Source organism: Atta colombica, unplaced genomic scaffold, assembly GCF_001594045.1.
Source record: "Atta colombica isolate Treedump-2 unplaced genomic scaffold, Acol1.0 scaffold163, whole genome shotgun sequence".
NCBI classification, from domain to species: domain Eukaryota; kingdom Metazoa; phylum Arthropoda; class Insecta; order Hymenoptera; family Formicidae; genus Atta; species Atta colombica.
Genome location: NW_017259254.1, coordinates 3,075,838 through 3,100,593, shown reverse-complemented (window position 1 = coordinate 3,100,593; position 24,756 = coordinate 3,075,838). Strand labels below are relative to the sequence as shown.

At 30.2% G+C, this 24,756-nt stretch overlaps 2 protein-coding genes and 1 long non-coding RNA gene across 6 annotated transcripts in view; 1 reads left to right on the top strand and 2 right to left on the bottom strand.

The window, feature by feature from the left end:
• Positions 1-6,501: 6,501 nt before the first annotated feature.
• LOC108686043 lies at positions 6,502-8,823 on the bottom strand. Its single transcript, XR_001931685.1, has 3 exons — positions 8,415-8,823; positions 7,648-7,689; positions 6,502-6,910 (listed from the first exon to the last, which is right to left on the bottom strand). It is a non-coding gene; the product is annotated as an uncharacterized LOC108686043 (long non-coding RNA).
• Positions 8,824-9,471: 648 nt separating this feature from the next.
• On the bottom strand, positions 9,472-12,828 carry LOC108685975 (uncharacterized protein MAL13P1.304-like; the record flags this gene model as incomplete). Its single annotated transcript, XM_018190991.1, has 6 exons — positions 9,472-11,340; positions 11,442-11,826; positions 11,914-11,998; positions 12,099-12,243; positions 12,325-12,448; positions 12,590-12,828. Coding segments are annotated over 6 exons (2,838 nt in total), but the record flags the coding sequence as incomplete, so codon positions are not given.
• Positions 12,829-13,325: 497 nt separating this feature from the next.
• LOC108686042 (WW domain-containing adapter protein with coiled-coil-like) overlaps positions 13,326-24,756 on the top strand; it is a 12,997-nt gene continuing 1,566 nt past the window's right edge. Inside the window, exons 1-10 of one of the 4 annotated variants that reach the window (XM_018191093.1) lie at positions 13,326-15,066; positions 15,697-15,779; positions 16,135-16,168; positions 18,083-18,323; positions 18,868-18,953; positions 20,793-20,873; positions 21,230-21,428; positions 22,660-23,052; positions 23,708-23,934; positions 24,297-24,438. In XM_018191093.1, the coding sequence (XP_018046582.1) occupies positions 15,739-15,779; positions 16,135-16,168; positions 18,083-18,323; positions 18,868-18,953; positions 20,793-20,873; positions 21,230-21,428; positions 22,660-23,052; positions 23,708-23,934; positions 24,297-24,438 (1,444 nt within the window). In that variant the 5' untranslated portion in view covers positions 13,326-15,066; positions 15,697-15,738. Of the gene's footprint in view, positions 15,067-15,499; positions 15,780-15,911; positions 16,169-16,222; positions 16,523-18,082; positions 18,324-18,867; positions 18,954-20,792; positions 20,874-21,229; positions 21,429-22,659; positions 23,053-23,707; positions 23,935-24,296; positions 24,439-24,756 lie in introns of those variants that run through there. The other 3 variants (XM_018191092.1, XM_018191091.1, XM_018191094.1) reach the window with 3 other exon arrangements.

Here is a 24,756-nt window from a genome sequence, read left to right as displayed (position 1 = left end):
CGTATTTTGAAGTAGTATCATTTTTTAAAGGTAAGGTTATCTCATATAATAGCATATTAGTTTAATGACTTGTTTGCTGACTAAAATGAATTTAGACAAAATGATATAAAATCAAACATATCAAAAATATTATGTATAAATGTGTTTATATAGATTATTAATTGTTATTATTATTATTATCATTATTTTATACATTACTTTTATTTACAGTTATTACAATTTTAAAAAAACACTGTAGATATTGTATCTTATTATGCATGAATAATTTATGATGATAATTATATGTGAATTCTCCTCCAGGTTCCTGAAGAATACAAATTTAAATTCAGGAATGTAATACGACCAGGTTGACGATTAAAAATTAAAAGTGTATTCAAAAATCCAAATTTTCATTGAACACAATTTCATTGAACAGGATAAACAACATCTCAGGAGCATGTTTGCATAGGTAATTCTACAGTAATTATGTATACATATATACGTAAAATTTTGTATTATAAGTATCTGATATAAAAATTTAGATATCATAGTCTTATGGTGTTATAATTTTTTCAATTTGTAATAATTTCATAGAGATACATATATGATATTTTACATAATTTTATATGTAACATATGTCTTATATTTCAGAGTAATTATCCGCTTATACTTGAGTAACTTTGGGCAAGTGTTTAATACAAGCACATAATGTCAATAAATTCGCCAAATGATGCAAAATTATTTGTATTGCCGTACAATTATAAAAACTGGAAATGTTTAATTTCTTCCACTTTATAATCTGTCCTCTTATTATATATAGAGACGCAGCTCTATATTATCAAGAAAAAAGCTATTGTTTAATATAAACTTATATACAGGTACCTATCAAAATAAGTAGAGTAGTCAGCCGATTCGATATGATAACAAAGAACTTCAGGTCCCATTGAAAAAAAAGAAGAGATAGTATGCTACATAATTGAAAGTAATCCATATATTTTTCCTGTAATACAAATGTCCATCTTTCGTTAAAACGCGAGCTACGCGAAGGCTATACGAGCTACGTATTCTAAAAAATAAAATGACTTAATCGAGCTTGATAAATAAAATGAAACTGAGGCATGCAAGAAAAAATGCACAATTTAGATATCGATAGTTACCAAGATAGAAAAGCTTTACAACTAGCAAGCATCGTATAGCTTGTTCCTATGTAATTATTTAGTATTTCAGTTCATATATCTGGAGTCTTACTTTAAGAACCGATTAACATTAATATATAGCATTTAATTAAATTATATTAAATTTAACCTGAATTTTTTATGAGATACATTTTTAAGGATATAATTTTTTAAATGTTATATATTATATTGTAAATGGTTCTTAATGAAAAAAAATTGCTCATGCTCATTCAATTCTATATGTATATATCTTATGTTAATGGTTTCAGAGTATCTATTACTATTAAACTCTTTTTATAATAATGTATATCTGATCTGAACAAATTAAGTCACATTGCAGTCCCTGTGTTAAACCTGAACCAGTCAGCGTCACTATTTTATTCTAATATAAATGTTCTAACTACGTTCAATTATTTCGAGATAGATTTGGTTCAAGTAATGCATAACTTCAGTGCCATATCCCTATACCTGATCTCATATCTGTGATCATTAGCTAAGCGGTAGCTAACATTTTGTTGTACAAAAAGAAAATGTACCTTGTTAAGTAGTCTATTTGATAGATTACTTGTCACTGTCACACTTGTCATCATTGTACATTTATTCCTCTTCATATAAATGATTGTAGTTAGAGATTTTTTTTATTGTAGACTGCTATACCTCTTATGTTTACTACAATACTATTTTCTTATTTTCACCTATTTTCAACTAGATTTTAAATTATATTTCCTACACTTGACTGAAAAACGCGTCTTTTTCATTACCGATAATGATTTTTTATTGTTATGTTTACCGATAATTCTTATTGTTATTTATTTATTAATTTACAATGCGATAAGTCTGATAGGCTTAAGTTTAACACAAATTTATAAGTTACTATAGCTATAAATAATTAGTTCATCAAAATTGCCAAAAGTCTTCATACATATGGATCGAATATATATAGATCATTAATCATAAATACATTATTGTACGCATAAAATATTAAGGAAAGTCTGACGTCTTAATTAATCAAGTTAGTATAGTATAAAGTACTTTACATCAGATGCCTCATTAATTCGTGTTCATCAAAAATTCAGTATTCTGTATGCGTAGAACACTCTCTTTCGTATAATGATAAATAAACCTGTATTTACCTATATTTGTACATTATGTGCATTACATAAAATGTCGACTGCATAAAATCGAGGTAAATATACTGCACATATGATAATAATATTATATTTACCTCTTTCTATATTATACTCATTGGAACTATAGATTCATCGCTATTACCTATGAAATAAGAATAGAAATGTTAGAAACTCTCACACAACAGGGTAAAATTAATATGCTTTTGATGCTTGCAGCATCGAGTTCATTATATTTTACATAAGTATGTATACTTATTAACTAAAAATAGAATATATAGAGAACATACCTCTGAACAGGGTAAAAGCGAAAAAATATTCAACAAGCTTACAATGTTCGTTAGTTTATATAATTACAGATACCTTCTTTATTCAGAGATACTAATTTATTTTACAAGTGTATCTAATTATCACAACTTTTTCTTTCAATTTTAGTAAAATTTATTTTTATTATGTCAATAATAAACATCGCCCAAGATTTGTAAATATTTTTAGGTAAATGGTTGGTCACATCCGAATGTGTTTATTACACCGTTATATTGCAATCACTTTTCTATGCAAACAAGATGAATGAGATTTTATCATTTTTTTCACATACATATATATTCTATATCCTATGCTAGAGAATAAAACAAGTATTTACGAATTAAATATACTTAGTGAGAGGAAATATATTGAATGCTTCTAAAATGATAGTAGTAATTTAATATTCTTGCATATAGAAATACAAGTTCTGCATTAATGAAAATAGTATTTCTTTTTGACTAGATTATCGAAATGTTTCTAAACTGAATAATAAATTTTCCAATTGATTTTGTACAATTGCGCGTAATAAATGAATAACTCGAATGTATTAAAAATTGAACTTTTATTCTTTTTTTCAGTCTCTGCATTGTTGTACATTGTGGGTTTAACTTATCACAATATAATGTTTTTACGCATAGAATACAATACAGGAAAATTAATTTATATAGATCTACATATATATACAATTATTGAACTTATATATGAAAATTTATGAATACTCTTGTAAAAAAATATTTAAAATATTAATGGTTTATACATAAAAATTTGAATTCGATAAAATTAGGAGATGTATTACATAACTAACAAAGTATTCGACTAAATATCATTATATCTTTATTAATCTAACTGCATACTTAAATATTTTACGCAATACGAGCGGTAAGCGAATGAACTTATTTTAAAACCATGTGAAAGCATCGTCTAAACATATTCTGCCTTTCATATTGATACTTTACAAAGAAATATACAATAAAATATAACTTGCATAATTTGATAGACATATAATGAGTTTGTATATTATCTCGAAACTCTTACGCATATAAACTGCATAACCAGGTCTGACTTCTTTTGACAAATTTGATAGAAGTTCCTTACACAGTACACATATACAGTATTTATTACATAAATATTTTGTATATAAGAATGACGAAAAAAAAAGATACAGCTGTGTTCTTAGGCCTAGAGGATGAAGTTGTAAATAAATAACATTTTATTATAAAATTTGCAGAAAAAGAGAGATTAGAATTACGTTTTAAATCGCTGACATGTACATTCAACACAAAAACATGTACAATATAATGCAATAAAGGAAACAGTTTTAAAGCTTCCATTGCACTATTCCCAGAAAATAAATTTTCACCAAATGCGATAATATTATTTAATTCTATGACGAAGCAATGTTGCTTGCTTAAGAGAGCTGATATTTGTTATACATGTGTTAACGATTATTTAGTAATATACTGAAATGTATTGAATTATATATACTCGTATGCGCGAATGCAATTTTTTAAAATATACGTTTATCAGAGCACTGTATTCATTTAGGATAATATTAGTAAGAATATCCTCTTCCTTCGGATAAACTTTATTCTAGAGAATATATTTCATTTATTTACTATCTACTGGCTGTAAACTATAAATTATGCAATCTTTCGAATTAAATTATGTATATATATGTATATGTTTTTTTAGAATAGTGATCCATTCAGTGAAGTGAGGTTGTCTACAATAAATATAAAATATTCGAGGTATAAGCGCAACAAAATAAATTTCCACACACTTTCTTTTTATACATTACTATTTACATAGGACGTAGAACATGTGTTCGAATTTATGTCATTCTGTGTAAATGCTCTTACAATATGCAACTTTAGAAATATAAAATATTTTCTTCTGCAACTTATACACATGCAATTTAAAATAACTATCATCTATTTTGCAAACATTTGTGCACGATTACTTTGTGTCATTTCTACCTTGCTAAAAGTCTTAAAGAATATGAAGTCTTTAAAGAATATTTGTTCTCAATGCATTTGAAAATTAAAGGAAATGTAATAAAAAGTAGATTATCTTCAGCAATAATATGGCAAGCAATAATCTTGTAATTTATTTTGTAAAATATATGAAAAAAATAGGAATGTATTTCTTAAAAGATTCGTTATTAAGCTTATATTATAATGTCAGATGTCAGGCAACATACTTTATGATTTTCTATGATTCACAATAACTTTATCTATCTAATTGTTAACAAGCCTAATTGTAAACAAGTTTCGAAACTTTGTTTTCACATAATTTGTTGAACTCAAAGTAATGTTTATATCGCATTTTCAAAAATTTTCTGAATCTGTTCAAGAAAGATCATTCTCGCAAACTTGAATAAATGTTTTTCTGACATCATAATCTATGATATCTACCGTCAAATCTTAAAACACTTTGTTCAATACTAATATCAGTAATACGTCTCCCATTATCAAGAGGATTTTTATCTACTTGTACTAAATATGAGGTACCATAAAATCAGTCTCTACAGATATTGACAAAGAAATATACAACAAATTAAATTTTAATACTAAATATCATAGAATTCTTCTTTATATGAAGAATCCATCAACCTCATCGACTAGACACAATAAATTATTAATTCATTTAATATTTTTTTATAAAACTATGTTTTTTAAATAAAAGTCCAAGTTATTTAATTAAAATAACTTTTTAACAACTAAAAGACTTCATACAAATTATGATTTGGTCCAGATTTTTACGCATTAGAGAAAAGTGCAGTAAAAATAAATTACATAAGGAAGTAAATATCCTTTTATTGCCAAATAGCAATAAACGAGCACAATAAAAAATGTTTAGCGACTCAATTCATATACTTTCATATACTGTTCTATATTATTTCGCTAATGATTAAATTAAGTTAACAAAACACAGGAAAAGCAGTGTACACTAATTAATATATAGTATATGAAAATTATTATTATTATTAATTCTGTTTGTGTATATGTGACTTTTTCAAATTATCAAAATTGATAATAAATTTTCCAGATATTCAATACTGGTATATTCCAAGTAATAATTAATTCTACTAATTAATATAATCATTAATTATTTCCACCTTATTAAAAATTTAAGGTAAAATGTATTTTCTTTAAATATAATCCGTGTAATAAAATTTTTTACTAGTTCATCCCTATTAATCTACTTCTGCAATAACTTTGGAAATATACCTCAGAAATTTAACTTTTACCAGAATAAATGATAATATTATTATTATTACTGAGAATAGTTCCTCTTTCTTTTCAACACGTATATCGCATTATATTCATATATTTACTTAATATTTAAATGCAACTATAAAGTAATATACGTGCGTAATATATACGTATATATCTATATACATAAAATACATATTAAAAAAAAAATCTGCCAGAAATGCTTCTTGACCATATGATACAATTATAAATTAAACATAACTTAAAAAATATTATTTCTCTTTTTATAAACTTTTAATTTTATAGATTATGTCTGAATAATTGTACGATAATATAATAATTATATTGCGTTAGCGTTGCCACCTAAATAGTCGTTCGGTATCAGAAAAAGAAAAAAGTTAATATTTATGAAAATTATCAAAATAAGAAAAATCCAAAAATATTATAAGATAAAAAAATGATTAAATAATAAAAAGCAATTTTGACAATCATGAAACAGAAAATATATGAATTATATAAATGATATCCCAGGAAAAAATATTATAGGGGCATATTTTATATGTATATAATTATATATAACTATATATTTTTTCCCGGGATGCGCACAATTACATAATAAATATATAAATTATTATTTTTATTGGCTTCATTTTCATAAATATTTGCAGTTTTAACAAGCTCCATATTTTCAAATTTCTTGATAAATTCATAACAGTTTATCGATAAATATAACATCGTAATGTATACATCTTATTCGAAACGCTCTTCTTAGTTTTTTTCAATGCTGTAGGGAATTTTTTTCATTAAAAACTACATAAGACATTTTTTACATTTTATGCAACGTGGAGAAGTAACGAAACTCGGACATAAATCTTCAAAATTCAGAGTTTTTGATTCAAGCTAAAAGGTGGCAACTCTACATCGCGTTGTTTAATATCTTATTGTTTAATATCTTGGAAGCTTTTAATCTAATAATTTTCGGTATCATATGTTCAATTTTTATTTCAATCATTGAATTACTTAGCGTAAGTAGTTAAAAATTGGCGACTTAGCGTAAGTAGTTAAAAATTGGCGACTTCTTCAGGAGCATAAACGACAATCAATCACGCTGTAATAAACAAATGCACATATGTAATAAATATAATTTCTTTATTACATTTAGGCCTTTGTGATCCAATCCTACTATATTAACAATTTATGTCAAATGTTCTAATCAAACAAAAATCTAAAAAATGACATCGTAGTAAGTAGATGTATAATCAATATCCTTTAATTGCTATTTAAATAAAGCATGTATAATTTTTTAAATAATTTTTTTAAATAACTTTTTTAACTTCGTAATTATCGTACATGAAAATTATTTAAATTTGGAATATTTATATTCTAGAAAAATCGAATCGAAATCACAAGAAGCCTGAATATATTAAATATTGAAGATATTGATGAAAGATATTATCTTATTGCAAAACTCGTTATCTCTAATAAAAAATTACTTAGAAAAATTTGATATTTATAAAAATAAATAATAATGAATAACAATTTGGTGTGAAGATTAAAATATCAAGTACCAATTATATTATTATATCTACAGAATTAAAAAATAATTATTACAATTTAAAATTTATGTCTTATACAAATACTCTTTCATAAATTTCCTTTATTATATGTTGAATACACGAATTGCTAAAAATATTTTCGGAATTTATTAAATTCGTTAAATTCGTAATTACAACAGAAACTGATAACTGCAATTTTTGTCTATTTTTTTAATTATAAAATTGAAATTACGGAGATAGCCAAGTTTTAAAATGAGAGGCTTTATATAATAATGTACATTACACTCACCCACTGCATTTTTTCATGTTCTTCTACACATAGATATAAGTTCTGAAAATAAAATAAAATGTCAGTAAATATAAATATTAAATATTAAATGATTCAATAATAATAATGTGATATATTAATGAATAATTATTAAGCCAATAAGGCACTATCTTCTTACACAAGTTTTAATTACAGTATCTTCAAACAGATGATTTAAATACATTATTTATATCAATTTCATAGAAAATAATTACATTACATATAAGTTACATTTTAAATAATAGGTATACAAATGATAAATTAAATTATTTCATACATATACAATTTAATATTACTTCCTATATAAAGAATAATTTTTAAATTAATTTTTTTATTCTTTTTATGTATAAATAAAATTAATTTGTTTCATGGAAAATATTAAATTAAGGGAACAATGTTCTAAATATTTTACACACATCTATGTTTTACATATAATTAATAATTATGTTAGCTTTATATTTAAATTTTAATAAATTTTAATTTATCACTTATTAATATTCTGTGAAATTTAAAAAAATGATAATTTTACAAATATTTTCTATAATAAACGCCAACAATTTTTATAAATTATTTTGTGATATAGGAAGAGGATAATCTTCGGAGATGTATTATGTATCTTGATGTTCTTCTGTGTAGGTGTATATATATATATATATACGTAATGTTTTAGTTTTTATAATTCTAAAAAATAATACAATAACCTCAAATGATAATATGAGATTTCAAAAACATAGATTTAAATAAGTTACCTTTTTTTAATGTAGAAAATACAATTTTTCCTTCTCGAACATCATACTGAATCAGAGTAAACAAGTTTATTCAGCATTTAGAAAGAATAAAACTATAGATAAAACTACAATTCTTTCTTTTTTCTTCTTAGATGTTTTTTCAGTGGGTGATGATTTGATGCATCTGATAGTCTACTTCTTAATATTTGTTACCTTATGGTCTTAATTATTGTGATGTAGTCTTAAATTACTATTAAGATTCATTCAAAATAAAATTTTATCTTATACAGTTGCATAAGATGTTCAAGCAGATTATTCCTTTTACGATAGTAACCAATTTGTTGACGGCATATCTCAATATATTGAGCTCATCTCTCTTGAGATTGGAAATTTTTCAATATGACTTTTTGTGAACATCGTTATTGTATTGTATTTTTTTCTTCACGGTTTCTTCAGTAAATAATAATCTATTATATTTGATAGCTTGCGACTTAGTAGCATTCACAAACGATTGATTAAATATTATTTTAATTAAAAGTCAATCAGAATCATTTAAGGACGAAAATCTGGAGATACAGTACTGTCTTGGCGCTAATATGTATCTCTACGCAATCTCTATGATGTTGAGGCAGAATTTTTTCTTTTTTATTGAATAATTTGACAGCATTTCTTGAATTCTCTGAAATTCAAATATTCTTGAATATATAAAATTCATTTAAGAATTAATTAAAGAATTTAGTCTATCTTTCAGGATATGAAAGCTTTCAGCATCTTTCTTGCAAACATAAAAAATTTAGTTAAGATATCGTTATTTCACTTATTAGGAAGAGTATCGAAATTCCACAACTTTGAAATAAAGAGTGATATTTGAATTAATTTACAATAATATTTAGCATTGTGATGATTCATTATGATTTAGTGACATAGGTTTATCGAGTTTTGCTAACAATAGCAGAAAAGTGTATCAGCATTTAAATTTAGAGAAATTATCAAATTCGTATTACTATCAATAGCATTTTGATTATTGCATAGAACGTTATTTTTGTTAAATGATGTATGTGAGTGTATATATATTTTTTAAAACAAATTAAAACAAATATTCCTGAGGTAGGAAATTAGTAGTGTCATTCGTTAATAAATCTTCCAAAGTTTGAAAATGTGAGACACTGATATCTTCAAAGTCATTTATACAATTAGTTTTCATTACTTCACTAATTTCTTTTGAATCTATTTCAAAAAAGTCAGTATTAAATGAATGTTCAGAGGACATCAAAGTATCGCAGTCGCTTTTTCCTCGTTCTTTCATCGTATATTCGTAAACACATTTTCTTCTATTATCTGAATTGACACGCTGACTGTCCATTGACGATTCCATAATTTGGTCTTCAATAAATGTAGTTGAGACAATACATGTGTCCTCAGATTTATTTAGTACACCGGCTAAATTAATTTCGGGCTGTTCAGAAGGTTGCCAGAAGACATCTTCCATAAGAGTTTCACTTTGGATATCATTTACAAAATTGTTGTGCTCCAAGTCTATATTGTTTGTCATTTCGTCAGTTTCTTCTTTTTTGGGGAAAAATTTTTTCATGTTATAATCGACGTCTACATTGGAGAAATGTAATCGATCATTTAATGTAAAAGAATCACTTTCTTTTTGTTGTTCCTTTATCATAGTTTCAGAATATTTACTATCGTGATCATTTATTTTTACAAATTTATCATTGACATGTTGACTATACGATGGTGAGTCTACAACTTTATCTTCAGTAAATGTAGTTGAAACAGTACATTTGTCATTGGATTTATCTAAACATTGTACTCTCTTTTCAGCGTGTACAGTCGTGACACATTTATCAGTATGATTCAAAAGATAAACATATTTATTGCAATCATTTTTTATTGTGTCGCAAGTCAATTTGATATCGTTTTCATTATCGTAAAATGTATTATGCAGATTCCCTTGTGCTTTTGCCACGATAACGTTTGTACAATACTTTGGACATTTATTAATTTGACATACATTCTGTTTCATCATTTCCGTAATTAGTGAGCTACGATCAGTTATAAATTGTAAACTAGTCATTATAAAATGATCAACATGCCTTGTATTGCAACACGGACACGATTTTTGTATCGCACAATCCGCACTTGTTGGAAATTCTTGCTTAAAATCAAATTGATAATTCTGCTGATCTGTAACATTGTTTTGGCACGTTTTTAAAGGTATTGTCTCCATGGCACTTTCTTCCTGAGATGTTAATGCATCCTTATTTTGTGTTATCGAATTGTCACAAGATCTAGTTATATCTTCTATTGTCATATTAGATGATACACAATTCTTTAGTTTATTTTTTTCCGACACATTAGTCTTTAACTCGTTAATATTCTGATCGTCTAACATCGCTGAATTCAAATAATGCAAGTTATAACTGTGTTGTTTCTCATTCTCTTTTGTAAACTCCATACAGGTATCACTGCTAACTAAAGTACAATTTTCTATACCATTACTACTTTTGATATCGACAGGTTTAGATTCTAAACGATTTTTTTCTTTTAAATTTTTGTTGTCTTCATTAGAATGTTCTTTAACATCGGAATTTGTAAGTTTGTTTAAATATTTTGAAGAATTGATATGCTTCTTTTTGTTTCTCTTATTTTTCTTAACTTTCGATGATTCCGAATTTCGATTAGTCCTTTTTCTTTTTACTTTATCATCTCCAGTTAAATCAATTATTATAATTTTGTGTGAATTGTTTTTTTTCAATGGTTTAAGGCTTCTTGATCCACTTTTTTGTAAATGAGTTTCCAAACATTTATTTTTATTATTTTTATTATTTGATAATGTATTATTATTTCGTAAACCATCTAAGCATTTATTTACTTTCTGTTCAGATGTACTTCCATTAGAATTATTTGGACAAAATAATGAATTTATCTGATGCTTCTGAAAAAGCAGTATTTCAAACGTTAAAATTTGCATTATACTTAATAAATGTAAAGATCTTCACATATAATTTGAGATGAAACACTATTAAAAGATCTTACCTGAGATTTTGAACAAGTCTGATCAGCATGAATTGTTTTGGTATATTTTAAACCTGTAGAGTTGTCCATTTTGTCTTCAAATAGCAGGAACTGTTTATGAAATTCCTTTATATCAAATTGGTTTGATTCTATTAACCATAGTGTTTCATTTTTTTCTTGAATAGGTGGTCTAGGCACAAATTTCAATAATTCGTCTTGCAATTTTGGCATACGCGGTCCTAACAGCATTAGGGCTAACTCATCAATTCTTTTCTTTTTGTCAGAAAGATTTAACTTCTTTGCTGTTTCTTCCATTTTTCTCCATATTTTAAAGGCGAGCAAATATCTGATGTAAGCTACATCGGTTATAGACGTCGTCTTTGTTTTGAGATTAGTAAAGCTCCTCCTATGTAAAAAAAATATAATCTGTATTATCTCAATTTATTGTCTGAGACATCTATGATATAATATGTTAAAAAATATATTTACGTACATAAATATATGATTGCATACTTTTGTATATTTTTTTGTGTGTTTATTTCTAAGTAATATCCTAAAAATATGTTCTTCCGAGTTATCTGTAAACAGTTTAATATTAGAGAACTCTCTCTCTCTCTCTTATTTATCGACAATCAGATCAAATCAATTTTTCCAAAATCAATTTTTGATAACACTTACTTAAGTATATGTACAATGCTGCAAGAATCTTTGCTGCAACTTTAGAAGAATCTTTAACGACGTGACTAGAAGTTTTTAACTCCATATCTATATATACATTTAACAAAGCTGATATTTTATTTAAATATTGACTATAATCTACATTCTGAGAAAAAAAAAGAGACAAAAGATTAACAATAATCTTATATTTACAATTCTGTAAAACAAATAATTAGGATAATAGTACCTGCTGTTTTATATCAAGCCAATACATGTGAAAGAATATTAACATTTTATTAATATGATTTTTTATCAAATTAATTTTATCATTAAATTCGACAGTGTTCTCTGCTACGCTAGAAAGAATATTCCTGAAATACAGCAAAATTACATATCTTTTATATATACCTTATTTAATCCCCGATCTGTTTATATATGTGTGAAATTTCTACTTGTAAAAAATTTAACAACGTTGAACTGGATCTTCATAATGATGTAAATGATAATCTTACTGGGTGTAGAAGAAAAGCAATCGTTCCAGATGTTCATAATTTCTACTTCCTGTATATGAATGTATGATTTTATTGAATTTTAGTAACCATGGAAGTAGTTGTTCAATTTTGTTATTATCTTCCAATCTGACATCTTCCAGACGTTTTTCCTGATTTTTTGAACGTTTTTTTGTGTTTTTATTACTTTCATACTTAGAATTGGAATCCATAACAATATCTTCCTTTGTAGCTCTGTAGGTTTACAGTATAAATCCTCTGCAATTATAAGAAGACTTACAACATGCACAATACAATAATCAATATTTAATGTTTTAAATTTACATTTTAATATTAATTTATAATATTTTATTTAATAGACAAACATCTTGTACCAATCAAATCATATATTGAAAGGCATAATTACTGATTATTCAAATTTGTTTTTACAAATTTATAAAAAATATATTTTTTATGATATACATAAAAAATGTATATTATATATCAAAATTTAATGACTATTGGTATTTTAAATAATAATTATTATTATTAATCAGGTAAGGTAATCAGGTATTAAAATTGTTTTCTGTGTATGTTATATTTACGATAAAGTTATATCATATTAATAAAAAGTAATATATAAACCAAATGTTTAAAACAGCAAAACTTCATTGTCAAAATTTGTTATATATAGATATAGTAATTAATAGAAAAGTCAAATTAGAATTAATAAGAGTAATGTGATAGAGAAGTAGGTATATCTAAATGTGTCAGAAACCGCCAACAACTTTCGGTTATTGTGACAGGTGCAGACCTATCTGTTTAATATCATTGCGGCACGCGATATGTTTCATATAAAATTATCATGCAGTGGTTCTTTCGTGGCAAGGAACAAGGGAAATTATTCGAAAAGAAATCTGAAATCATTCGAAAAGAAAAAGTTTCTTCGTCTTACAGCGTCTGTCGCAGATTTCTGACGTGACGATAACTCGCCGTGTCCTCTTAGCGTATAGTAGCTTGTCAACGTGGAGGCTTCTCTTCCCGGTTGAGCGAGTTCTCTTCCTGGCCGAGCGTTTCTTCCGAGTCGCATCCGAATCACGTCTGGTCACGTCTGGCGTAGCCCGTAGCCGTTCGGCCGTTTCTCCGTTCGCAGCAGCAGCTAAATCAGCCGTCTATGAGGCTGCGGCATCTTCCGAGATTTACGACCACTAAACGCGTAAGGCAGGAGTCAGGAGTCAGGACGCGTTCGTGCTCCGCTCGTTAATTGCTGTTCGCTGTCGACGACGCACTTCGCTCACTCGCTCGCTTACTCGTTTATTGCTTGTTCTTCTTCCTTTGTTTTGGCCTTGGTCCCCAACTCGGGCCCGTGTCACGGAGTTCACTTAGCCAGTGATATTTCAGAGACAGCACTCGTTTCGTTCGTTCGTTGTAGCTCGGTCGTTTGTGTTGTCAACGCGCCGCCTGTCGGCTGACACTCGCAACTTGCCAAGGCTGCGACCTGCGTTCGGATTTAACATTTTTACATGCTTTGAGCATCCCTAAATAACCTCGCATGCCAGCACATTGTACCAATGTATAACACAGTCAATATGCAGCCGTTATTGTGTCATTTTGTACGATAAAGCAGATGATGTTTGCATAGTACTGTCGATTGATCACGATGTGTAGTCGAAATTTTAGGTCTGATTACTGGCGTTTTTACAAGCACAATATTCGCACAGCATGCAGATCGCGATATGCTGTCAGACAGAAGTTACGTCAGATGAGGAGTTGGCTAGCTATCATAATGTACTGGCATCGTGGCAAATATTTTATCCGAGCGCCTCTTTATCGTTCATTATGAATTCGATTGAATGCACTCGGTGTGTACTGGTGCACATTAAAGCCATGATACATACACACAAATTGAAAAATGTGTTTAATATAAAATCCAATTAAACACTTGAGAGATGCTCATAAAAGCTTAATACATTTTATTGCGATGGTTAAGTAAAAATCTGTATTTTACAATTCGAAATATTTATATTTTATTTTTACACACAGTTAAATCAGTGTATAATTGGCTACATAAAATAAGAGTATAAGCATAAAAGCGATGAAAGCATTTAAGGCGAACGCAACTAATAGCACCGACTTAAGTTGGCCTGATGATGTTCATTGCTCTATCAATAATAGAACAACGTTTTTAATTTAATTTCCCAGGTCGGTGCAAATTCGTTCAGAACTCATAGCGAAAATGCAACGTTCGCTGAAATTGCCAATTGCAAATCGCTCGGCTGCGCAAACGTCAGCAGTGAGTGAGCGTTGCGTTCGACGCTCCTCGCGTCTCGCCTGCTGCAACGGCCGACGGCCCCGACAGCGCTGTGCGCGCAGGTTGCGCACGCCCGCTCTGCGCAGTGCGCGGAACCGTCCGTCACCGTCGCGTCAGGTGCGTGCTCGATAATCACGATATTTCGCGACAATCGCGAAGACCGTGCCACGCCGCGTCACGCGTGTTGTATGTACGTAAACTGGCGAACGTTAGATATTCCCGGAGGTGCGTGCGGATATTACAGAGGATCCTTCTGAAATTTCATTCTTTCCGACAAATGCAGTTTTTTTTCTCGGAATATCCGCGGGGAAATTAGCGGACCGATATGATTGAACTCGCGACTCGTATTCGCGTTAACAATTGCGAATCTCGGAGGAGACGCGTTTCCTGCGAGATTATGGATTCCCGGAAGTTGACAATTGGCACAAATGGCTATATAGTCGCGTTGGGCGTATCGTGTCTGAAGCTTGTGTAAACTCTCGGCGCTCGCTGAAACGATTGGTTTAGTGTGCTGTACACGTATATACATATACTGATATACGCCATATATATATATATATATATATATATATATATGTATGTATGCATTTATGGAACTAAACAATATCCGCCGCGCACCTTCGTGCCCCACGTCCCTGGACGTGATCGGAGCTCCCCCACCAGCGGGGTGCGCTCACTGCGCGCACGCCGTCGCGCGAACGTTTCGTCCAAGTCGCCCGGCAGCGGCCGAGCACGTATGTGACATGGCGTCCGGGTAGAAAGAAAGTTAACTGCTAAATAAACGTTAATGTTGTTTTTATGACACTGACCGACCAAAAAGGGAACATCCGAGGCCGCGAATTTCCCACAGACACTGGCATTGATGGTAATGCATGCGAGGAAACCTCAAAGGATCAGCGATGGGTAGGGCTCTACCGTCAAATACCCGATACTGACACACGGCTAATCTCTCTCTCTCTCTCTCTCTCTTTCTCTCCTCTCCTCTCCTCGCTACTCTCTCTCTTTCTCTCGCTCTCGCTCTCCGCACTAGCTCACCTCACCTCTCGTTCACCCGACATTCGTCCGTACGACCCGCTCGACCGTACACACTCATCGCAGCACTCACTGCCACAAAACCGCCGCACGACTTACCGCGGGCACAGCCAGTTTCCACGATGGGGATCCGCTCGGGTGCCGTTCCCCGTGGAAATGACCGCGACGGCGGCGGACACCGCGCCACAACCTCCCTCGCTCACGGCCCGTTGTCTTATGATTCCAGGTACTTCGAAAAGCACCAGGCCCATCCCTATCAGGTAAATATCTGTCACCACCGAAGCGATTGGTGGGATCTACGATACGATTAAGGGCGGGGAGGGGGTGAGGGGGGAAATGTGATCATTTCTCGGGACGGACAACCTCACATCGTCTGGTACGATCATCGGAGTCTTCATCATCCATCGTCAAGCAGCACGCATTATTTTCGCCCGCGGTTCCGCGTCGTTGCCCGCGCGACACGTCTGCTGAAGACGGGGAGGAGGAGGAGAAGGAGAGGAGGAGAGAAAGAGAAAGAGAGACAGAGAAAGATGAGATCGCTCTGGTTCTTGCGCGGAGGACACGACGGGACCCAACCGCGGTGACAGCTCTCTTCCGCGCAGAGGAGTTCCAAAGTTCGTATTCGGTTTCTCGGCTGACGGGGTACGGCGGTGAGAAACGAGCTCCATTTGCCGTCGCTCTCTTTCCGCCAGGGCTCAGGACTCGCGAACCTCGCGCGACCGGGAATCGATAATGCACGTTCGATGATGATCCCGCGGCAATACGACATCCGGACGATCACGTCAACGCGATTCAATTTTCACGCGCCGTTACGTCTCCGCGAGATCGTCTGCTCCATTGTGCACGCTCCCGTCTGCTCCCGTCGCGTCGGGCTCGTCTTTGTCGTCGTTATTACCGCGTTTCTCGTTTCGATTTTTTCTTTGCATGTGAGCAAGGTAAAGTCGATCGTTCAGGTTGAGGCACGCCAACATCGTCGCCGAATAGTCGCGCGATTGGCTTAATCGTCGACAATTTTCTATATTACGCGTAAGACTCCTCGAGTGCATTTGACGAGCTCGACAAGGCGAAAAGAATCAGCTTTGACAAGTGACATTTTGGTCATTGACAATATTTCATACGTTAAACGCATTGTCGCGATGCGAATTGAGGTACTTTATAGATAAATTATATTGTAATAATGTAATTAGTTATAAGAATTTGTCCCGCTCTCATTGATTGTCTGTGGTGTTTGTCCTGTTGAAGCTATTATTTGTGCTGGATGGTATTAACAATCGAATATTTATGTTCTCAATATTTAAATCGGTCCACACGAGATGGGGAGAATGGTAATTAATCGCAGTATCGCCCAATTTTTATATCCAATACGAAATAATTTCCTGCTGGTAAAGTGTCTTGTAAACATAACCTCACTTTTCAAAAAATCAATAATTTATTCTAGTAGGTAATTCTCTAAAAATATTTGAGATCCTATCTTGGTAAGAATCTTATTTCAGTCCCTCTCATGTTTTAACGGCTTTTGTATCATTTTCTTCTGTATTTTGTCGGAAATAACTATAAATGTGATAATCCTCAAATCACAGTAACTTGATAGATTCTCTTTGTACTTGAAACATTTAGGATACAACATAATCTGTGTTTGAAGTAATTTTCCTAATAATATTAGGAAATATTCATATAGTCTTTACTAGAATGAAATATATTTGGTTGATAAGAATTTGTTTTTAAGATTAAAAATAGAATATGCATAATTGATACAAAAGATATTTAGAGATGGTAAGCGCAATTAGTATTTCTAAAAAAATTTGGTGATTTTATGGAATTGACTTCAATTTGATTTCCCATTGATTCCATAGAAGAACCAGAGATTTTTCAGAATTATATAATCATTTTTACTAACGTTATTCAATATTTGATATTTGTTCCTTTTCAGTTCTTTTTAATATCATTAGTCAATATATAGCTCTCACACATACATTCTTGCAAACGGCCATTAGATCAAAACAGTGTTATTCTCAAGTGGATTATCAAGCTTGTAATAATTAATAGCATTTTTAATAACGATCTTATATGTTCAGAATGAAAAAAGTAAGCAATCTTGATGTATCCTATTCATTTATATAATGTCTTATGTGGTCATGAATATCCCAAACACATTGTTAATGATCTGATTGTAGAACGCAAAGTACAGCAGTTCTAAGGGTGGCTATTCCTCCTCGACCACGTCATCGGACAGTCGCTACGAAGGACGTATGCGCGACTCTCCAAATGGTAACTCTTACAGTCCAGCTGGCAGCTTGGGAATGGGCATGGGGACGGACCGGGACAGCCCTCGGAATTACACATCCAAGCCTCTTTACAAGAAGGAGAGAGAAAATAGAGACTATAAACTATCCTCCTCTAGGGACAAGTATTCCGGTAAATAATTTTTATTTTGCTCCACGGAAAGAACGGTTTTGTTAAAATAATTGAAATTTTAACTTGATAAATATGAAAATAATTTTGTTTGAATCATCAAAATAATTCTGTAAGACATTTAAACTAGTCACTAGAATAATAAAACTTTTTGCAGCATTGTCAATTAATGTTTAAACGTTTTGCATAATTATTTTGATGGCAAACAAAATTATTTTCAGATCTATATCGAGTTATAAATTTTTAGGTTCTGCAACAAAACTGTTATTTTTGTGTGTCCTCAATATTCTGCATAAAGCGAGCTTTTATATTTTAACAATCACCCAATAAAGAAAGCATAAATTTGTGAATATTATTGAATACAAATCTTTATAAATATCAGTTACTACATATTTTTTTGTACAACATATAGGTGGTAATGTTTCTACGAAGTAATAATTTTCCTTTTTTTTATCTAGAATCTCATCTCCCTTTCCTTTCTTCAGTATAAAAACAGAATTGTCTCTTAATATTTTCAGCTGTAACATGCTTGCTTGCATATGTGTAGATTGTGCACGATCCCTAAAAGACAAGAGAAGCCGTGAGAGCAGGGATTCAGAACACAGGACCAACCACGATAGGAGTAGTGGGGAGGTGAGTATCTTCAACTTTAATGTATAATTTAATAATTATAATTACATATAATAAAAAGAATATAATTGCCCATTATAAGTGTTCTGATCTTTTTCAGAGTTGCTCCGAAACATTTATTGTACCATATGTATAAATAAATCCTCTAGTTATTAGACATAAATTTATTTTTACTCATGCTATATATTACAAATTTTTTTACTATTTTTAATTTCTATTATAAAAAATATTAAACTATACAAAAAAAGTTGTTGCAAAAAAGAGAATTTGCAAATTTTTAATTTTGGGAAAATTTTAAATATATATACTTAAATTATAAAAATATATACATATATGAAATAGATATCTATTTCTTTTAGGCATGTACAGTCATAATGGGTTTTTATTAAAAATGTTTCATGTTCCGACCAGCAAATGGACTGTTAAATAACTTGTGGTCACAGTCCGATAAATTTATTTAAAACTTTGCTTAAAAAAGGCATTTAATATTACATGCCTTTTTAAATTAAATTAGATTGTCTGGAAAGTTCGTGCCGATTTTTGGTAGGTGACCTAAGGACAGATTTGAATATATTAGAACGATTGAAAACAAATGACATGCGTACATATCATAAAAGACGATACTTCAGGCATACTTCAAAAAAATTTAGTTGCGATACATTAATTTTTGTCAGTTTTATGTGCCTTTGAATATGAAAGAAAACAAAGTGCATTTTAAGCATTTAATGCTTTTCTTTTACCGGAAAGGCAAAAATGCTACACAAGCAACAAATAAGATATGCGCTGTTTATGGCGAAGGTAGCTGAAAGAACTGTGCGGAAGTGATTTGCTAGGTTTAAAGCTGGTGATTTCAATCTTGAAGATCAAGAACGCCCGGGTAGGCCCTCCACCACAGATGAAGATCAGATTAAAATACTGATCGAGAATAACTCACGCTATACGACACATAAATTAGCAGAAATGTTGAATATGTCAAAATCCACCATCCACGAACATTTTGTGAAGCTTGGCTACATAAACCGTTTTGATGTATGGGTTCCTCACGATTTAACGGAGAAAAATCTGATGGATCGCATTTCCATTTTCGACTCGCTCTAAATACAACGAGGAGGCATCATTTTTGAAACAAGTAGTAACGGAGGATGAAAAATGGATCATTTATAATAATGTTGAGCAAAAAGGATCTTGGGGAAAGCGGAATGAACCATTTTTAGCCATTCCAAAAGCCGATCTTCATCCAAAGAAGGTCATGCTCTGTGTCTGGTGGGATTGGAAAGGGATCTTGTATTATGAGTTTTTTACCAAACAACGAGACCATAAATTCAGAGAAGTATTATTCCCAATTAGACAAAGAAGACAGCAATTGAATAAATACGTTCAGAAATAGCGAATCAGAAGGGCGTCGTGTTTCATCAGGAAAATGCGCGGCTTCATATGTCTTTCATAACTTGACAAAAATTGTTGGAGCTCGATTGGGATGTTCTACCCCATCCACCATATTCATCAGATCTCGCGCCCTTTGATTTCCACCTACTTCGATTATTACAAAATTCCCTTAATGGAAAAAGCTTCAACTCTTTGTAAAAAATCAGGTAAAAAATCACTTAGAAAAGTTTTTCGCTGAAAAACCTGAGATTTTGGAAGGATGGAATTTTCAAATTGCCTGAAAGATGGAGAAAGATAGAACAGAATGGCACCTATAATTTTAATAAATGTAAAATTTAAATCTTCTGTGTTTCAATTTTCCTTCAAAATTGGCACGAACTTTCCGAACAATCCAATATATATCTTTTTAGATGCATGTGCACTATCATAATAATGTTTGTATTCATGTCTTTATAGATCTTACATCCCTTAAAATTATCATCAAATTCATCAAGGGAATCTTCATCCCAGAGAAAACCATCACATAATTCTTGTCAGGTCAGTGTATTATTATAATTACGTTTATTCATTTTATATTGGCATCAGTTATAAATTCAAAATTCTAAGTAAAAAAGATAAAATTATATCATTATTTAATTGTTATACATTCATTCCAGCAAAATTTAATTACATATTTATTTCAATTGATTAAAAAAAAAATTATTCTGAAAACTTCTATATATTTTTGTTTGTTACCATAATTTTAAATGACTTTATGTGTACGTAATCAATATCTTAATAGCCTCAAGAATATAGATGAATATAACGTCAACTTTTCACGGAATTTTTGGAATTGATGCAAATATTCCCCATCTATTCAATTGTTTCCGGAAATTTTAGAACAGTCTGTTTAGGATAAACGTGGTGATGAGCGAGGAGGTGCAACGGAACGGACAGCCAGATTTGGCGATTGGTCCGAACACATGAGTTCGTCAGGAAAGAAGTATTATTATAACTGCAAGACGGAGGTTTCTCAATGGGAAAAACCACGGGAATGGATCAGTCGGACAGATAATCGTCAACGCCAATCTAGTGACTACTCTTCTAGGTCAAGTACGTCTAAATTTTCATCATAATTATCAGTAGTAATAACGGAGGAATGGATTCCTATATGTCTGAACAGTCAAAGAGTTAGTTACCTAGATTTAAAGAACTTCTCTATGACTTCCGCTAAGTCAGTACGAAATTTTTTTGTATACATAGAAGGATGTTTTCTATAGATACAGAGAGATGCAGGATTTGAACTTATTGGTTATGAGTCTCACACGACGACTTTTTTTATAATTGTTAAATACAATATGTAAAGTGTTAGATATAATGAATGAAAAAGAATAATGAAATAAAGTAAGTTTTTGTTTAAGTATAAAACATAATAATAAATTTGATTTTTTTAATTGACATTTAATATTTATAGTTTTGATATTTGTATAAATATTTACATTATCAGAGTTGCCGCAGATCTGAAAAACCGGGAAAAGTCAGAGAATAATATAAAAAGGACTGGAACTTTGCACTTACAAAAAAACATTGAACAATTCCCTTAAACTGCTCCTATTCCAAATATTTTTTATAATTTTTTAAATATTATATCTGATGTTTATAATCAAATACGTTCAAAACTCGTGCACTTTAAACAATTTTAAAAAAATAATTTAAATATATATTTAAATATTTATTCAGTAATTTTAGTTAATTTTGTCATAACTGCATTCTTTTTTCCAATACTAATTTATTTTTTGTTGGCTTGAATTCGTTCCCAAAATTTTATTATGCTTCTAAGCTTCTTTTGCGTTTTTAATAATATAAGCTAGCTTTCTTACAATCCTTGAGTCTAAATGTCAAAAAAAAATTTTTACATATTTTATTATGTTAAAATTTTACATATTTTTATTATGTTAAAATTTTTACATATTTTATATTGGTCATGGAAACTTTTATCTGGAAAACCTAGAAAAATCAGGAATTTTTAAATTCATTTATGTGTATTAAATTCATTTTCTGTGACAATCCTGGTTATAGAAAAATCTTTACGAAAACTGATACAAATAAAATATGTATTTATTTAATTCTTCCTATTTTAAAACTTGACATATCTTTTAGTTTATCTTATATTATACTATTTATTAAATAAACTAGAAATGCATATTGCGTTTGTGTGATATATTTAAAAAGATTAAGGGATTTATCATTATATTCACATTACATATATAATAAACTGTTTACTTTTTTATATATGAAATATATACATATAAGACTTTACTAAAACTGAAATTTTTCTGGGCAGGTCATGATAAACATTCCAACTCGCGATCAAATAGCAGTAGCAGTATGCGAGATGGTAAATCGTCGCGACAGTCTGACAAACGAGAATACTGGAGTTTATGTAGTGCGAGCGGTGGCGGCAGTAGCAGAGATGATGTTTCTGCAAGGGAGAGAGAACGGGAAAAAGAACGGGAAAGAGAACGAGAACGAGAACGAGAGCGAGAACGTGAACGTGAACGAGAACGAGAACGGGAAAGAGAAAGAGAATCTAGAGAATGTAGAGAAGAAGTTAGTGTAGAACGCCAAACTCAAGATATGGATATCTCGCCAGGTGATTCTACACCCACTTCGGAACCTTTAACGTCATCCTGCGCTCATGATCCACTGCCACAAGGCCCTGTTCTCCTGGCCGCTGGTAGGTTTTCCTTTTATATTATGTACAAGTTGCAGCATATAGAAAAAACATGATTTTTAAAAATATATATTAAGTAAAAAAATGTTTAAAGAAATATTTAAAATGATATTTAATAACAGGGAAAAGTCAGAGAATTTTGCAAAATTTTTTGAAAAATAAAAAATCTTGGCTTTTCAGAAAGAAGTTCAATATGCGTATATCACACTTACGTAGTTTTGGAATTATCAGCTTAACAATTAAATGCAAGCTGTGTCAGCAACATTAATAATAATTTACATTATGTTAAATTGCATTCTCAATAAAATATTTGACTTGATTTTTCCAAATTAAGACGAAAATACAAAAATTTCAAAATATTATTGAAAGCCTCAGAAAAAATCATTAAATTTTCTCTAGAAATCGGAGAAAAGTTATGGAATTTTAAGATGAGGAATTTGTGACAATTCTGAATAATAATAATTTTATCATGCATGAAACATTCTATTTTTGAGAAATTGCAATGATCATTGTTTTTATGAACTTTTTTAAATTAAATTTTTTTTATTTAAATTAAAGATTTAATTAAAAATTTTTTTTTAATATTAATTTATTACATTTTTATATGCCTCAATTTATGGATTTTTGATATTGATATTTTTGATTGTACTTTTGTTAGCGTTACCTCGATTAACATCACATCCATCGTCAACGACACCACAGGCAACTGGAAAACTTAGTTCGCCAACGCAACAACAGGGAAGTAGTAATGCTCCGGGACCACCGGTGTCACTAGCAAATCTCCCAAGACTACTATCACAAATTACGGGCAACAAAGAACAACCTGACATCACACCACAGAAAGCATTACAGACAATTCAAACAGCTATCTTGCTATCCCGACAAGTAAGAGAGCATTTTTAATATTTCTAATACTTAGAAACATATAATGAAATTATAAGTTATATTTCTTTCTGTTGAAATTCTGTTAAAATTCAATTAAAGTAATGCGATAATTTATTTTAATTATCAATTGGTAAGTTAATTATTTTTTTCACACTATTTTAATTAATCGCGAAAATTTCATAATTATTAATACTTATCTATTAATAAAACGGTAACTTTTAACTACTTTTTTGTGACGTAATCGAGAATATATTCGGTAATTTTCAAATGATAATATAATCAACTAATTATTTCTTTCCTCTTTTATCTTAAAACATGTGTAAATGGTATTCATAATTGTATATACTTGTCTTTTATTATAGCAGTCTGTTAGTGGAGATCGAACTAATACTGGAAGTGATGTGATGGTTCCATTAAAAGTTGATACAAGTGGCAATATTACCAGCGAGGGTCCACCTACTCCTACACATTCAGAAACCCAGGATTGTATTGATGCGCGAAAATGTAAGTCTTTTGTTTTATATAATATTTATATTGTACAAAAAAACTGTTTGCCTTTATGTGTATTATATTCTTTGATTTATTCATTTAAAACATTTTCTATTACAGTTTAATTCAATTAAATACTAGAGTATAGCTAGAACGCTATTCTTGTGTTAGTTATTAATTATCATTATTTATAGATTCTTATTACAAGATTTATTTATGGCACATTTAATTTCCATTTTAATCATAATACTAAATTGAATTAATACATAGGTTGAAAATAGCTGTTTGATAAAGTAAAATTTAATTTTTGAATTTATTAACTTCGTCTAAATT